The sequence below is a fragment of the Heptranchias perlo genome, chromosome 3 (assembly GCF_035084215.1).
Source record: "Heptranchias perlo isolate sHepPer1 chromosome 3, sHepPer1.hap1, whole genome shotgun sequence".
NCBI lineage: Eukaryota > Metazoa > Chordata > Chondrichthyes > Hexanchiformes > Hexanchidae > Heptranchias > Heptranchias perlo.
This window is the reverse complement of record NC_090327.1, coordinates 114103254-114120692: the sequence shown is the minus strand read 5'-3', so window position 1 is coordinate 114120692 and position 17439 is coordinate 114103254. Positions and strand designations below refer to the sequence as shown.

At 44.1% G+C, this 17439-nt stretch overlaps 1 protein-coding gene across 1 annotated transcript in view; it reads left to right on the top strand.

Moving 5' to 3' along the window:
- zfpm2a (zinc finger protein, FOG family member 2a) overlaps positions 1–17439 on the top strand; it is a 505220-nt gene that overhangs the window by 122608 nt on the left and 365173 nt on the right. The window contains exon 3 of the mRNA XM_067981518.1: positions 7794–7883. Within this exon, the coding sequence (XP_067837619.1) occupies positions 7794–7883 (90 nt within the window). The remainder of the gene's footprint in view (positions 1–7793; positions 7884–17439) is intronic.

Below are 17439 nucleotides of genomic sequence, written 5' to 3'. Positions count from 1 at the left end.
TATCTCCTTATGTGGCTCGGTGACCAATTTTTTCTGGTGAAGCTCCTGTGAAGTGCCTTGGGACGTTTTACTACATTAAAGGTGCTATATAAATGCAAGTTGTTGTTGTTCAGACGTGGGAACAATGTTGCCTGGTAATAGCGCATGGTGGATGTGTAGGAAAGAAGGTCTAAAGGAGAGTAAATTTCTTAAATATGGGAGAAAATTAGTCTAAAGAGAGAAATTGTACCATTTTACATGGAATTACCATGCAAGATTCAGCCTGTGAGTGATCTGTTGATCTAAGGGACTAGCACACAAGCTTTCAGTTACCATGTTCTTGTGTGTATTTCAAATTGACCTGTTTTATTGTTATTGTTTGTTTTCTATGTTAGTGCTGTTTATCTCACTGACAGGACTGGATGTTAAACCAGTCTTGTTGCTAAATGGATTACCCTGTAAAAATATGTTAATAAAATAAAGACAAGCTGTACCAGCTGGTGAGGCCTTTTCAGTCTCACTGATTAAAAAGTAGGTTTGAGTAGATTTCCATGTTTTGCAATGCTCCAAAAACAAGTACAGTGCTTCTTTTGTTTAACCATTCCTATTAAAAAGATACGAAGAAAGAAAGAAATAAAAACAGAAGATGCTGGGAGCGCTCAGCAGGTCAGGCAGCATCTGTGGAGAGAGAAACAGAGTTAACGTTTAAGGCCGATGACCTTACATTAGAACTCAAAGATGTTAAAGATTGACAGCTTTTAAGCAAACACAGAGGCATGAGAAAGAGGGACAGAGAAATGCACACAAGAACATGGTGCAAGGCAAAAGGAAGTGATAATGGGACAATTAAAGAAAGAAAAGATGGGTCCAAAGGAGGTGTAAATGGTTACAACAGAACAGATAGAGGGAGGGTAGCATGGAAAATCTGGCAAAGAGGAGCAGGTTCCTGTGGCCCGGGAATGTGGCAGCGAAAAGTAGGTAGACCATCCCCAAGCACCAGCCCACACCTCCTCCACTCCCAGTGGCTCTGGTGCAGCCATCCTCCATTGCCAGCACCTGCTGACCGAGAGCAAATGGGAGCGCTGGTTAAGATCGAGAGTAGTTAAACTCAGTGTTAAGGCTGGAAGGCTGTAAAGTGCCTAATCGGAAGATGAGGTACTGTTCCTCGAGCTTGCGTTGAGCTTCATTGGAACAGGGTAGGAGGCCGAGGACGGAGAGGTCTGAGCGGGAGTGGGACGGAGAATTAAAGTGGCAAGTGACCGGAAGCTCAGGGTCACACTTGCGGACTGAACAGAGGTGTTCAGCAAAGCGATCCACCAATCTGCAATTTAGATTAAATCATATCGTGAGCAGCGAATACAGTATATTAAATTGAAAGAAGTACAAATAAATCATTGTTTCCCCTGGAAGGAGTGTTTGGGGCCCTGAAGGTTGGGAAGGGAGGAGGTGAAAAGGCAGGTGTTGCACCTCCTGCGTTCACATGGGAAGGTGCCGTGGGGAGGAGAGCGGGTGTTAAGGATGATGGAAGAATGGACCAGGGTGTCGTGAAGGGAGCGGTCCCTTCGGAATGCTGAAAGGGGAGGGGAGGGGACCATGTGTTTGGTGATGGGATCACGATTGAGGTGGCGGAAATGGTGGAGGATGATCCGTTGAATATTCAGGCCGGTGGGGTGGAAGGTGAGGACAAGGGGGACCCTATCACGATCATGGGAAGGAGCGGAAGGGGTGAGGGCAGAAGTGCGGGAAATGGGACGGACACGGTCGAGGCCTTTTCAACCACGGTGGAGGGGAATCCTCGACTGAGGAAAAACAAAGACATATTGGAAGCTCTGGTGTGGAAGGTGGCATCGTCAGAACAGCTGCAATGGAAACGGAGAAATTGGGAGAAGGGCATAGAGTCCTTACAGGAAGTGTAATCAAGGTAGTTGTGGGAGTCGGTGGGCTTATAGTAGGTATTGGTTGACAGCCTAGCCACAGAAATGGAGATAGAGAAGTCGAGGAAGGGAAGGGAAGAATCTGAGATGGACCATGTGAAGGTGAGGGGAGGGTGGAAATTAGAAGCAAAGAAATTTTCCAGTTCAGGGCGAGAGCAGGCACTGACATAGTCATCAATGTACCGGAAAAAGAGATGAGGGAGGGGACCTGAGTAGGACAGGAACAAAGAATATTCCATGTATCCCACAAAAAGGCAGCAGAGCTAGGACCAATATAGGTTCCCATTGTGACATCTTTGATTTGGAGGAAGTGAGCGGAGTCAAAGGAGCAGTTGTTCAATGTGAGAACAAGTTCGGCCAGGCGAAGGAGGGTGGTGGTGGATGGGGATTGGTTGGGCTGCTGTTCAAGGAAGGGGATGGAGGTGTAGAGGGACTGGACATCCATAGTGAAAAGGAGATGGTTAGGGCCAGGAAAATGCAAATGGTTAATGTGGCGGAGGGCGACGGAAGAGTGCGGATGTAGGTCCGAAGAGATTTGACAAGGGGAGAAAAAGTAGAGTCGAGATAGGAAGAAATAAGTTCCCTGGGGCAGGAACAGGCTGAAATGATGTGTCTACTGGTACAGTAATATTTGTGGGTCTTGGGAAGGAAGTAGAAGCGGGCTGTGCGGGTTTGGTTAACTAGAGATTGGAGGCCATGGGGGAAGATCTCAAGTGGAGATGAGGTCAGTGACGGTCTGGGAAATAATGGCTTGATGTTCGGCGGTGGGGTCACGGTCCGGGGGAGGTAGGAGGAGGTGTCGAAGAGTTGGCATTCAGCCCCCGCAAGGTAGAGGTCCTTTTGCTAAACAACAATATCACCGCCCTTGTCAGCACGTTTAACTTTTTTGTTTGGGGAGGGAGAAGAACTATGAGTCATTTTCATCATCATGACCGCACCCATAGGTGATGCAGTGTTACATTTTGATGTGATTTATGTAAACAAACAAAAGATTTGCCATTTATTTTTATCAAGACAGTGGCATAGATTTTATGTTCCGATTTCTGATTTGGGGGTTACTCAGATGGTGTGCTGAATCTGTCAGGGCACCTTCTTTTACACTCCCGGCTCCCTGCTCATATTGGAGTCTTGTGTTGGGAACTTGCCGGGATTGGTGGGGTTGCAGAAATCATATTTAAGCAGCTCTTAAAGGATGATGGGTAAATTTAAAGGGCTCCAATGACTTGATAATAGCCAACTATGCGGTCAAGTGCTAGCAGCTTTTATAAATGGTGCTGATATTTTAATGTATATTTCAGCCTTTGCAAAGGCTGCTTGGGTAACAAAAATGCCTGTCAAAACTGAATGGCTGGCACAATAAACATGGAGGTAGGAATCCGAGTTTAGGGAGATGAGAAGAATTTCTTTTATGCAATGAATTGTAATGATCTGGAATGCACTGCCTGAAAGGGTGGTGGGAGCAGATTCAATAGTAACTATCAAAGGGAATTGGATAAAGACCTGAAAAGTGAAAAATTGCAGAGCTACGGGGAAAGAGCAGGGAAGTGAGACTAATTGGATAGTTCTTTCAAAGAGCCAGCACAGGCACGATGGGCCAAATGGCCCCCTTCCGTGCTGTAAGATTCTGTGTGTAAGAAATGGCGTAGCACAACACTCCCACCCCTTTGTTTGATGGCTGATAAGGTGGAAGTGATGCACAATGAGATGGTAGAGAGGAGGATGGACATGTCATTCCAGGGCTTTCTGACAATGGGACATAATTGCAGGATCTCTGGAAGGAAGAGGGCTTGAAGGTATAACTGACAATTCTGCCACTGGTAAGCCTAACCCTATGGCACATGGTAGCTTGGTGCCATTGCAGTAGATGGCATAGCCCTGAGTCTGGCTGTTTGCTGACCAGGAGCCTGTGTGTCCAGTTCTGTATGCTTGTTATCCTGTGGATGCATCTCGGCCTATCAAAGTGTGTTGGAGGGTACTGGAAGATGGGTGCAGTCTGACACTGTTGCAGCCAGACCTGACTAGCATCCCTCCATTGCCCCTTCTATTCTTCCTTCCAAAAGCAAAAGTAAAGGGGATTCCTTTTTGGAAACCCAGTGTTGTGATCTTACCAATAAGTGGCAATGCAAAAACACTTGGCACAAAGCCTTCTTTTGTTCTTATGTTCTTCTGACCAACTAGGTGGAAACAATAAAAGAACAAAAAAGGCAAGAAAATGTTCTGAAATAGTTACAATATGCTTTTACAAATCTTATTAGTCTCTTTAAATACACTTCTTAAAGCAACACACCCAAAGAACCCTGCACACCCATTTTACATGGATGGGTAGATAATTCAGTGCTTTACTGATGAAAACGCCAGGAAATTGTGTGGACATCTGAATGATATCATAGATGCCTAATTTTAATATAATCATCTGCAAACTGGCAGGCACTCCTGGCACGAGTACAAAAACCAACCAGAAAATTGGATGAGGTGCCAAATGGATGGAAATCTGGTGTAAAGGATCTCCACCCTTTTTTCCAATTGATTACACCCACTTTATGCCCATTAATTTGGTGTGACTAATTGGAAAATCTATTTAGTATTTCTTTAAGCAAAGATTGCAGAAACTATAAGCCTAGAAATTGCTTTGGTGCGCTATTGAATATTACTTTGGGTTTTTGAGGATTACACAGAAAGTTGCTTAACACATTTCAATTGGTGCATTAAAATGTGTGGTTTAATGCCCGCACAGTGAGGCATCCAATAAAGTGGCAGAATCAATAATCCTGATAATTAGTTGTGAACTACAATTACGAGCCATTTAAACAGTTGTTAACTGAGATTAAGAATGGGATGTTAGAGTGAGAAAAGGCAGGTTTATTGTCCAGGTGCTGTAAACCTTACTGAAATGAGCAAGGGAGAGGAGGTACAAAATATATGGGACTGGTGACTTCCCACATAAGTACCTGGTGTAGCACTTGGAAGGAGTTATAGGAAAGCAGGCAGGACCAGTAAGACACCCCAGAACTATGGACATGGCTGACTTAGATATAAGGCACATGCAGTGTACAGTCTAAGGAAGCTTAGGCCCACCAGAATCTCATCAGGCTGTCAGTGAAACTTACTCCTTGCACAGAGGAATCACTAGAAGGAATAGTAAGTTAGGCCTTGCACATCTGAAACAAAGTACAGGTGCAAATTAAGCTGACAGCATTTAAACACCAAGCATCACATTAAATAAATGTACTGCACTCAATTTGATTATTCTACTGAGTATTTACTTGCCATTGGTTGCAATAAAGCAGGAGCCCAGCATAAGATGGCAATAGATAGTATTCAAAGAACTAACCATGAGATTTCAGCATGGTATCTTTACAGATGTGGTTTTTATTTTGAAGAAAGGTTGTAGATGTGGTGTATCCTGAAATAGTGCCTGGCACACCAGTCTTCTACGATACATTGCTAGTTCAGAAGCTAATTCCTCAATGTCATTTTCACACTCTTATTCTGCCATGGCGTAGCCATCCTGGTCATCAGTGTGTGGGTGACATTTATGGAGCATGTAGCAGAGTCAGGCCCTCTCAGTCAACATATCTGAAGTGCTACGTTAAAATCCCTGTAGTATGTTCAATAGTAATTTTGATTGTAGCATGAGCCTCGTTGTATCTGTGATTGATGCAGGGGTGTCATGAGCCATGGCTGTAGAGGTCTCCCAGAAGCCATCCTTCCATTCCTTCTTTCCCTTCAAACAAGGATGGCATAGATGATAACCTTTAAAAAAAAATTGAGAGTTCCCAGGGAGGGGAGCATTCATCTGCATGGTTCTGTGCTGGTTGTTGCATGCCAACTGGTCATTGAGAGAATAAAATCCCTTTAGGATCATTTAGGGTGCAGTTGTGCACAGGATGGCAACATGGGTGCATTTGATGATTCTCTGGGCTCTGGGAAAGCCAGCAGATCTGTAGAATTGCGTTACTCACTCACATTGCTGTCTTTGATGTGGTGAAAGTGATGAAGTTGTTGACCCTGATGATTAATGCATCTAAGACCTCTTTTGTATATCTGTGGATAGCAAACTGGCTGATACTGCATATATATCCAGGGCTAGCTTGGAAAGAGTCTGATGCATAAAAACTAAGGGCCATGGTTGAGTGCCATTGTATCTTGCCTGAAAATCTTCCTGAAGAAGATCACAGAGTTCCATCACAACCTTCCTGTTAAGCCTCAGGCTCTTTGGGCACATATTTTCCATCATCTCCAAGTAACTACCTGTTACGTTAGATCTGCTTTGTTGCGTACCAACAGGACCTAATAGTACACCTTGCATGCAGTCGGACTTCTTCCCTCCTCTTCCTGGTCCTGCCAATTGTGGTGTTACTGAATGCAATACGCATAGTGTCAAAAAAACTTGAAGTTGCAGGTCAAGTATGCAACAGTTCACCTTTCAGCCTCGGCAATGCCGATTCAATATGAGGGCTAGCAGCTTATTGCACAGGCAGTGCATTACCTTTGGAATATGGAGTCTTGTGTTCTAAACAGGCTATTATGGAGGCAATAACAGGATTGATGACTAACACACATCTTCAGCGATTTAGCGCACAGAAGTAACTCAGTCCACACCAACTTTACAGCATTTGGGAAACAAGCAATAAATGCGGGCTAAATAGCACTCACTAAATTATCGATTAGTAATACTTCAGTACCATAAGTGGCAGGCTAAGTGCCGACAGTAGTTTCCAGAGTATGGAGTATAAATTGGGGCCTAAATAAATGTTCCCATTAACAGCTTGTCCAGCAATGCCTGTCCTATATTACAAATGAGAAGGCGAAATATGTACACACCATCAGTGCATACCATTAGTATTCATCAAGTAAAATAAAAGTTATTAATCTACTTGAGCTTTTGAATAGAGATTAATTCTGAGCATCATCTTGCTGAAGGGCCACTCTAAGAAATGCTTAAGTGATTGGACGTGGGTTTGCGACTGTGATTTTTCGCACTGCAAGTTCCTGATTTCAAATAGGTTGTTGCCGATTGGAGTTCAGGAATTTTCACACAGGAACTGGGGGAAAGAAACTGTAGATTCAATAGTTTATTAAAACTATTAGTTTGAATAGAGCTCCTTCACTTGACATTTCGATTCCAGCAAAGCCCTACCTCCAAAACATTGATTTGGTTTCTCTTACTCGGCAGCACCAGCAGGTGAGAGAACAGCACTGATTTCCAGCTCTGGCAACGTTCCACGTCCAGATGTCCAGACCAGCAGGTCTGCCAAGGGGCGCAGATGAAAGGGAAGTGGGCCACAAATGATTGCTCCACCCCGCCTCCCTGGGCTCGATTATGAGTACTACTGGTATGCAGAGGTGGTGCCAATTATCAAATGCAAGAATTAGGGAAAAGGCTTGGATTTACCAATTGACTTTTTGTCTCGCCTTTATAACTACAACAATTTGCTAACCCTCTCTTTTCAAACTTCGATTCTGGTCTGTCAAAATATCTGAATTTATGAAAGGGTTCATGCAAAAAATTGACTAAAGGGTTTAATGCAAAATTATTTCAGGAATAGATACTGCTATCTGACAGCAATGACTAGCACTGTCACAGATTGTAACTGATTAAAGTTAACTATTGGAATTTTCCTTTTGGAATTGAATATTTGATCTATTGAATGAAAATAAACTCATCTGGTGACTGACTATTAACTTAGTGCCTATATACAAGTTTTGCTATGTTATCAGGCACCCCTTATGTGGGTGAATAAGCATCTGGAAAACTTTGATTAGTGATCTATCTATCTAATCACAGCTTTTGGCACTTTTCCTGGAGGGAAAGCATTCAATGTAAACTGTTCTTCTACCCATACAAGTCATCATTGTACATTGTGTTTTGTTATTTAGGTGATGAAGAAGGCAGTCAGGAAACAGCAGAATCAGATGGAGGAAAGCCAGGCCAGTCTAATTTGGAGCTGGAAGACTGGGATGGACCAGGTATGTCTCAGCTTTCTACCATCTATTTTTATTTCTGTTTTGTTGCTATTCTGAATGATACTTTGTCAGATGATCAAATTACACGTTGTGGCTGATCATTAACATTGGTATCCTAAGCCTGAGAGAAAAAATGCTGCTTGTGTTGAATTTGCTTTTGAATCTTTGCAGTAATATGTAGCAGACATAGAAGGTCACATAGCATGCTGCACGGTGTACTAAGTGCATTTTAAGGACAGAGCATGCCCTTATTTAAGGAGAGGGGAACTTGTTTATTTCAAACTAATTACTAAAACGGTGAAAGTAGGTGTCTGACTCTGAGCAAGCCTGCAAAGGCTCTCTGCCCACTAAGAAAATCTGCCTATTTTTAAAAACTGGATACGAGGGATCCAGCCCCATGTTTTAATACTCTTATCAATTTGATCAAAATGAGTCAGGCCCATCAAGAGGGATGCCAAATTGGAACTGCTGAAATGGCTGTCAAAAAAAAAATGGCCAAGGCAATTTGCACCCACCACAGAACTGTGCAGCTGACCCTGCAAAGTTCATGGGGTCAGGAAGAGAAGCTCCATGGCTATGCCCTCGTTGCTTTGAGGGTGCCTGTTCTCCACCCCTGGCTAAAGACCCCAAAAATGGTTGTGGAAGCTGACTGGCCCAGAGGAGGTGTTGGGTTTCCCCCCCACACCCCTGGAAAAAAACATTTTGCCTGATCCCATGACAACTTCTCCCTGTCCTTTGGGTCCAAGCTCCAATTCTGACCTGAACCCCCAGGTAGGCCCCATTTCTGCCAGTTCCGGTGAGGTGACACCAGGTGTACTTGTACCGATGCTGCACCAAGTCCCAACTGAGGGCCAGGGCCCAGTAATTTTCAACCAAGAGACTCCTGGCCCTGGTCCCAATCCTGCCTCCATTATCCCCCTATACCACTGGCCTTGCACAAGGCCATACAGGAAATCTTTGCCTTAAGGCTAGGATATGGCATATCTGGATCTCGGCTAAGTTTGTGGCTGACCCAATGGACTCCCGCCAAACTTACAGCAGGAATCCGGCGGAACGATTGAGCACTTTTGAGGCTAATAGTGAAAATAAGAATTAACAACAGAAATTGCTAGAAATACACAGCAAGTACGCCAGTGTCTAAAAAAGGAGATTGGGTAAAGTTTGGTTAGAATATCATGAAATACCTTTTTGTCTGAACTCAGTTTCAGTTTCAAACATTATTTTTAATGTTTTAATGATCTCAGGCAATGTGCAGATTATCTTTCATATTTTTAATGTTGGCAAAGAAAACACATGATGACAGGCTCTTTAAGAACATTAAAAATCTTATCCTCATTCCAAGATTTTTCAGTGGGGCTTAATGCATGAGCAGAATTACCATTTGTCCAAGTACACAGCATTGCGAAGCTGGCAGTGTAATGGTGATTACAGTCTTGCAGCTCTCTAACATGGATGCCAGTCTCAACCCCCTGCACTGTAAAGCAGGTAATATAGAAATGTGTGTGGATCTCTCTTGGCATGACCTGGATCGCATCTATTCTTTTTCTATTAAAATTTATGGATTTCTTCTTTGTGGGGAGTTGAGACTTCTGTGATTTGCCAGCTGTTCCCAACTCCCTTTGGGGCTCTTTGCACAATCAAAATCCTGGTGCCATTTGTGTCATTTATAGACGTTTAGCATTGTATAATTAGAAATATTGGAAAAAGACACAACTTTTCCATTCCATAGCTGGACCAAAGCAGAAACTTAAAAAAAAAATTCAACATTTAGGAATAGGTCAGATAGGTGTTTAAGTGAAAGGTGTGTGGGGGGGTGGGTGGGGTAAAGAGATATGGGAACAGAATGGGCACATGAAACTAGCACTATTGCTGATGTGGAGGATCAACACCAATGTGGATTGAACGTCCTGTTTCTGTGTCTAATTTCTGTGTAATCTTTGGCTCTGTGACTTTTCTTACTGTACCAAACTAGTCTAATTTGAATATATTTTGCTATTTTTGATAACATATTAAGGAATTTGAGTGTTTAGTACGAAAGATCATGGTTTCAATGTACAGGGGTAAAACATGACAGGGTAAATTTACTGATCTCAGCACGAGTCACGCTGGAAAGGAATGCGTGTTGAAGAACCAGCACTACAGGGTTCTCGCTCTAACATGTGCTCCCTTCGAGGGTCGCTCCCTGCTAGGAGCGTCGGGTCAAATAACTTACCCTGATATTTTTAGTCTTTATTTTTGAGTAGAGCTTGATTGTAGTTCAGTAGAAACAGCCAGTATTAAAAATATATATATTCTGGAGAATCTTCAGTGATGTTAATTGATGTTACCTATGCTTTTATGCTATCTGTTTCTGGTGTAAGTGATATAGAGCAGTGCACACCTGCAATTGGTGAAATTACCAATACATGGCACACCTGCAGATGCTAAGTGCACTGGATTGTTTAAAAATGTAAAAAATAAATTCTTTAACATTCAGACCCACATGTTTAAGAAGTTGTGCACACTTTGGGCACAATTTTAATATGCCAGCTGGAAGAGTCCGGGGGGTGATTTGCAGGCGTCAAACCTGGAAGGGTAGTAGGCCGGATCGCAACCCTAATGAGGCCAATCAAAGCCTCATCTGGGTTTCGCGCCCGGCAGCCAACCTGATTGACAGGCTGGCTGCTGACAGGAGCTGCACATCCAAGGCAGAGGTGGGGGGTGCCGGTGGGGAGAGAAACAGAGAGAGAGAGACCTTGTCGGCAGTTAGGATAGAAATGGGGGGGTGGGGGTGGGGGGTAGAACAAAGATTAGAGTGGAGACATCGGACATTGGGATCAGAGATCGGACATCGGGATCAGAGGGCAGACATCGGACATCGGGATCAGAGGGCAGACATCGGACATCGGGATCAGAGGGCGGACATCGGACATCGGGATCAGAGGGCGGACATCGGACATCGGGATCAGAGGGCAGACATCGGACATCGGGATCAGAGGGCAGACATCGGACATTGGACATCGGGATCAGAGGGCAGACATCGGACATCGGGATCAGAGGGCAGACATCGGACATCGGACATCGGGATCAGAGGGCAGACATCGGACATCGGGATCACAGGGCAGACATCGGACATCGGACATCGGGATCAGAGGGCAGACATCGGACATCGGGATCAGAGGGCAGACATCGGACATCGGGATCAGAGGGCAGACATCGGACATCGGGATCAGAGGGCAGACATCGGGATCAGAGGGCAGACATCGGGATCAGAGGACAGACATCAGACATCGGCATCAGAGGGCAGATATCAGGATCAGAGGGCAGACATAGGGATCAGAGGGCAGACATAGGGATCAGAGGGCAGACATAGGGATCAGAGGGCAGACATAGGGATCAGAGGGCAGACATAGGGATCAGAGGGCAGACATAGGGATCAGAGGGCAGACATCGGACATCGGGATCAGAGGGCAGACATCGGACATCGGGATCAGAGGGCAGACATCGGACATCGGGATCAGAGGGCAGACATCGGACATCGGGATCAGAGCGCAGACATCGGACATCGGGATCAGAGGGCGGACATCGGACATCAGGATCAGAGGGCAGACATCGGACATCGGGATCAGAGCGCAGACATCGGACATCGGGATCAGAGCGCAGACATCGGACATCGGGATCAGAGGGCAGACATCGGACATCGGGATCAGAGGGCAGACATCGGACATCGGGATCAGAGCGCAGACATCGGACATCGGGATCAGAGGGCGGACATCGGACATCAGGATCAGAGGGCAGACATCGGACATCGGGATCAGAGCGCAGACATCGGACATCGGGATCAGAGCGCAGACATCGGACATCGGGATCAGAGGGCAGACATCGGACATCGGGATCAGAGGGCGGACATCGGGATCAAAGGACAGACATCGGACATCGGGATCAGAGCGCAGACATCGGACATCGGGATTAGAGCGCAGACATCGGACATCGGGATTAGAGGGCAGACATCGGACATCGGAATCAGAGGGGAAACATCAGACATCGGGATCAGAGGGCAGACATCGGACATTGGAATCAGAGGGGAAACATCAGACATCAGAATCAGAGGGGAAACATCAGACATCGGGATCAGAGGGCAGACATCGGACATCGGGATCAGAGGGCAGACATCGGACATCGGGATCAGAGGGCAGACATCGGACATTGGAATCAGAGGGGAAACATCAGACATCAGAATCAGGGGGGAAACATCAGACATCGGGATCAGAGGGGAGCCATCAGACATCGGGATCAGAGGGCAGACATCGGACATTGGGATCAGAGTGGGGAGGGGTCCAGGCAACATTTTTTTTCAAAGGTACGTTTATTTAATTTGTTTGCAATGGGAAATGTAATTTTATTTAGTTTATTTTTCACTGATCCGGCCCTTTCCTCCTGCTTTGACCAGGCGTGACTTGGAAGCCGTGGGAAAGCCAGCCAGGCAACGTTAAAATCTTTTTAACTATCCAATACACAAAAAATAAACTACCTTAAATACCTCAATGAGGTACATTTGCCCTTTTAATTATCGGCCCGCTGGATTTAAGCGGGGGTGGGATTTCCTGCTGACTGCTGTGCACACGCACACAGATTTGCCTGAGTCTAATTCAAAAATGGGCGGGTTCCAGCCAGGATATCTGCTCGCTCCCAAAATCAGCAATTTTGATTGCCCCACTGCCCCCAACCCACCCGTTTTTCCCTTTTAAAATCGTGCCCTTTATAACAGTTTGTAGCTATTAATAGGCTCAAGGCTTTGTTTTGGTAAAAGCATCTGAAGTGTATTTTAGAATTCATTGTAGCTTTCAGAATTGTTACATTGTGCAAAAGCTTTCATTTTTCTAATTTTTGTTAGAACATTTTCTACCAATACAAATTGTAATTTACTTTTTGCCATTTAATAAGTTGCTCCTTGGTATTACTCTAAAGATGTAGGACAGGGCAGGCAGTTAATTTTTGAAGAAGGAGCGGGAAAAAGACCTGAGCCCTGAAATTCCACGGGTGGTTTGCTGCTGTAATTCTGGTGGAACACCAAAGAAAATGGCTGCCCTTTTTCTTGGGGTTCCGTTGGCCTTTTGCCAAAGTTACAGCGGGAAGAGAGGAGAGCCCCCCCCTGGGGCACTGATATTTTTGTTGTTAAAAATGTATATTTTGTGTGTCATTAAGATGAGAGATATCTGTGTTGGAGAAGAAAACATTTTTCCATGTTTCGCACACATTATCAAGCACACCCAAATCAGGCATATCACAGGTAAGATACAGGGTAAAGCTCCATTGATTCTGCCTGAACAATATACCTCAGTCTCAACCTAAGAAGAAAATGCATACTGCACCATAGTAAACTTTTCATTTCTCACAATATGCCAACTGTTCCCAGCTCTGTGTGACAAATTATAGGCAATTGTATGTAATGGATGTGAGTCCATTAAGAACTGGATTGAGACTGGCTCTAACTTCTTTCACTTAGAACCCAGCAGAGAGAGATAGAAAGATGTGACTTTCATCCTGTGCAGACAAGTGTGCTTGGTTTCACTCTGTTTCATTAGCCTGGTGAATGTCATCAAAAGTGACTAATCTGTTTGCTAATGATGTCACCCTCAATTGAGTGGTTAACTCCTCATGTGGAAGATAAGCAGTGACCAAATCACTGCAGGCAGATATAGACAGAATTGGGCAGTGGCCAGACAAATGGTATATAATCTTCAACCCTGAGGAGACAAAGGCAATAACTCTCAAGAAAGACTGACTGTAATATTGCCCACTCACTGTGCTCTTCAAGTGTTTCAAACTGTCTTCAGTTATAAAAATTGAGCTCCTGAGCTTGGTAATCACGTCTGAGCTTTGCTGGAGCAAAAACAAAAGGCAAAGGAAGCTGGGAAAGAGTGACAATCCTCAAGAATGTTTGGTTCTACTTGTCAGCATTAGCAGTTTACGTTGGGTAGAGATATTACAGCCCTGTTTGGCTGACAGCAGATGAAATCTAGTTCTTGCTCTTAGACTGAATACTGCCCAAAGCCACACAGACCAGTGAACCTGATGAAGATAGCCTGATCCGTACCAGAGTACACCCTTGGCAACAGTGGAGAGACTTGACTGAGCTGTCAGTCCTCTGCAAGACTGAAGCAGCAGCACAAGATTGCCCAAGTATGATCCCATATCTGTGCCAGAAACAAAATGGCTGCTTCAACTGCACCTCAAAATTCTGATCAACCTGAAATGGGCACAGAACGCCAGCAGTGAAGTTTTGCATGCTGCTTGTGAAATTCTCTCCTAGACAATCGATCATCATCTAAAATCCTGTCACTGTATGCAGAAGTTTAAATTCAGAGTTAACCACTACTAGTTTTCCTAGGGTTGTTGAAACAAGCAATGTCCTATGGGAGATGTGTAACTTTCCCTTTGATACTTCAACAGAGATTTTGCTAATCTTTCTGTGTTCAGCACCCACGTGGGTCAATTTTGTGAAATGTTTAAGTTTTCAGCTGCATGGACTGTCATTATACCACCTAATAAAAAAAAATGCAATCAGTCTGAGCTGGATCCAAACACAGGTCCTTGAGATGAAAGGACTGTTAGCTGGAGGTTTTCCACCTAGCACACTTTCTAATACTGAGGCAGCTCTTCTTTACTCATAATTACTTTTAAAAAAGCGACTCTTTTTTTCCTTTTGCCAATTTTTGTCTCCAATTTTGCCCCGCTGTTTCCTGAAGGCATAGACCCATTATGCGATATCGGTACTTCAAGCCCTTTGGTACCTCAGTCAAGGGGCCATTCTTCAAAAGTGAGCCTCAACAGTAAATAGCGTATTTTTCCAACTTCGTGCTCCCGGAGGGGAGTCTCTCCAACCAGTAGTGCTTATTGGAAATTCCGGGTGCACATGATTTTCTGACCATTTAAATTAATGGTTGGAAAATAGTGTGCAGAACACCCAAATGTCTGATACGCGGTGATGGTGGGAAAGGCTCCCTGCAGGAGCATAAAATTCAAAAATTACCCCTTAAATTCCAGCAGGCTATTCAACTGGAAGGTATAGTGCTGAGCCCGATTCTGTCCGTACCCAACGTCCATACTTTTCAGCAGGGGTCACTGATGAATGATCAATAATAGGAACCCTGGATGATATTCCTCTCTCTGTCTTGGAGTCCGAGGTCAATTATATCCTCCCTGACATTGTCTTAGCTCCTGTCAGACCAGGGATTGAACTCGTGTGACCTAGCACCGCACCAGGCAGTGCATTTACCCACTAAGGCATCAGAGATCTCCAGCTACGTTTTTTGCTGTGAGATAAATTTTATATTCCAAGGAATTGAAAGTACTAAAATATTAATATTGCAAAAATTGGACAACAAAGTATTTGTAGGTGTTAAAGAGGTTGAGACTCTTAAGCTGTATGCTGTGGGTTTCAGTCTTTCAGACTCTGGCTGCCCTGTATCATACATGTACCTTTTAAGTGCTTTACAGACAATAATGTGCTTTGAGAAAAATAGGGCTGTTTGTATTGCTTTAGATCATTTCAAAAGATTTTTGAGAATAACTTTGTCTTCCAGCATCCGCAGTATTTTGCTTTTGTTTAAATATTGATATGAACTTGTTTATACAAGGATGACCTCACAGAATATGGATAAACTTGTGGTATCAAATATATGTGGAATATGAAATGTATCCTATATATATATTTATGCATATAAAGAAACATTAGAATGAGGACTATGTGTAATTGTGCACACCCCAAAGGACATTATTCATTTGAAACCAGCTGTGAGATCTCTCTGTACCCTAGAGATGTTGAGGGGCAAGCATCCTCCCACAAAATAGCTAAGCGTCCTATTATTATCTACGACAGATTCTGAGCAGTACTCAAGTGCCCCATTCCTTCACACCACTACACACACACAAATACACGGTAAACATAAAAACAAGATTCCTGGCTTGGGCAAGGAGGGGGAGGGATTCGGGTGAGATAGAGTGTGGGTGCATAGATTTAAAAAAAATTCTTGCTGAAATTCTTTGGACGTGCAACCAACATACCAGCGGGTCGTAATTCTATCACTATCTCATCCCCTTCTCCAATAATTACTCTGTTACCTATGATCCATATATTAGCTGTGTGTCCAGGGCAGGGCCAAAGCCAGCATTTGGGACAGTGGCTCTATCATTAGCTGCCCTTTTTATGGGGCTGAATTTGACAAATTTAAAATGGAAAGATTTCAAAGCCCTTCTTTTCTACCCAATGCTAGTCCGGCTTATGCATAGCACTTAAGTACCACCAAAATCAGGGAAAAGAAATTAATTTAAAATCAAAACAGTCTTGTTGTTTCACCCACAGTAAACTCACATTTTTCTTCCTTCCTAGTCCCCAGAGCCGTTGTTATCTCCTTTGCCAGGACCCTCACAGTTGTTGGTCTCTCCCAAATGGCCTTCCCAAGCCGAGTTCCCTGCAGCTGTTTGTTTTCACCCAAGCTATTTTTTGTCACCAATTTCCTCTCATGAAAGCTAGGGAATGGGTATACAAGCAGCTTAGGCCCTCCAATGCCTCAACAGATATATGTGAGCCCTGAGAGTGAGTATCAATAGGCTATTCAAGCGTGGAGGCTTGACTAATAGTCTTCACCTTGCATTCACACAATCACGCTATTCCCATGGAGGCCATTGAATAGTAATCAGGAGTGGCAATTCTGGCTGATTTTCCTTGTCCTGGTCCATGGAGACTAGAGCTAATTATACACCCAAACATTTGCCCTAACCAAGATCAGTAAACAGAGCACAGTCCAGGAAAGTAAAATCGGGCAGGGTGTATAACAGGCAGCCGATCCGATCTTGTCAGTTTCCCGCCAAGTAAAATTACTCCTCAAGAATCAAACCAAGGACCTTCTGTGTTTATCAGCTGAACCACCTGTGGAATTTAGTTCATCCTTTCCCTTTTCAATCAACAATCCTGAAGTTCCCACCAGTGAATGAGGGTGTGATACTCGGCCTCCTCACTGTGATGTCGTGAGCTAACACTGCTATGAATCATTTGACAGTATTATTCTGTGGTGATGACATCACATGCTGTAATATTAGCCTCTCAGTATTCAAACAATGCAACTTTGGCACTACTTTTTACATTTCTTAAAGGGTAAACTCCCTACATCCCAATCACTCTTAGATCAAGCATTTATTATAGAATCATAGAAGTTTACAACATGGAAACAGGCCCTTCGGCCCAACATGTCCATGTCGCCCAGTTTATACCACTAAGCTAGTCCCAATTGCCTGCACTTGGCCCATATCCCTCTATACCCATCTTACCCATGTAACTGTCCAAATGCTTTTTAAAAGACAAAATTGTACCCGCCTCTACTACTGCCTCTGGCAGCTCGTTCCAGACACTCACCACCCTTTGTGTGAAAAAATTGCCCCTCTGGACCCTTTTGTATCTCTCCCCTCTCACCTTAAATCTATGCCCCCTCGTTATAGACTCCCCTACCTTTGGGAAAAGATTTTGACTATCTACCTTATCTATGCCCCTCATTATTTTATAGACTTCTATAAGATCACC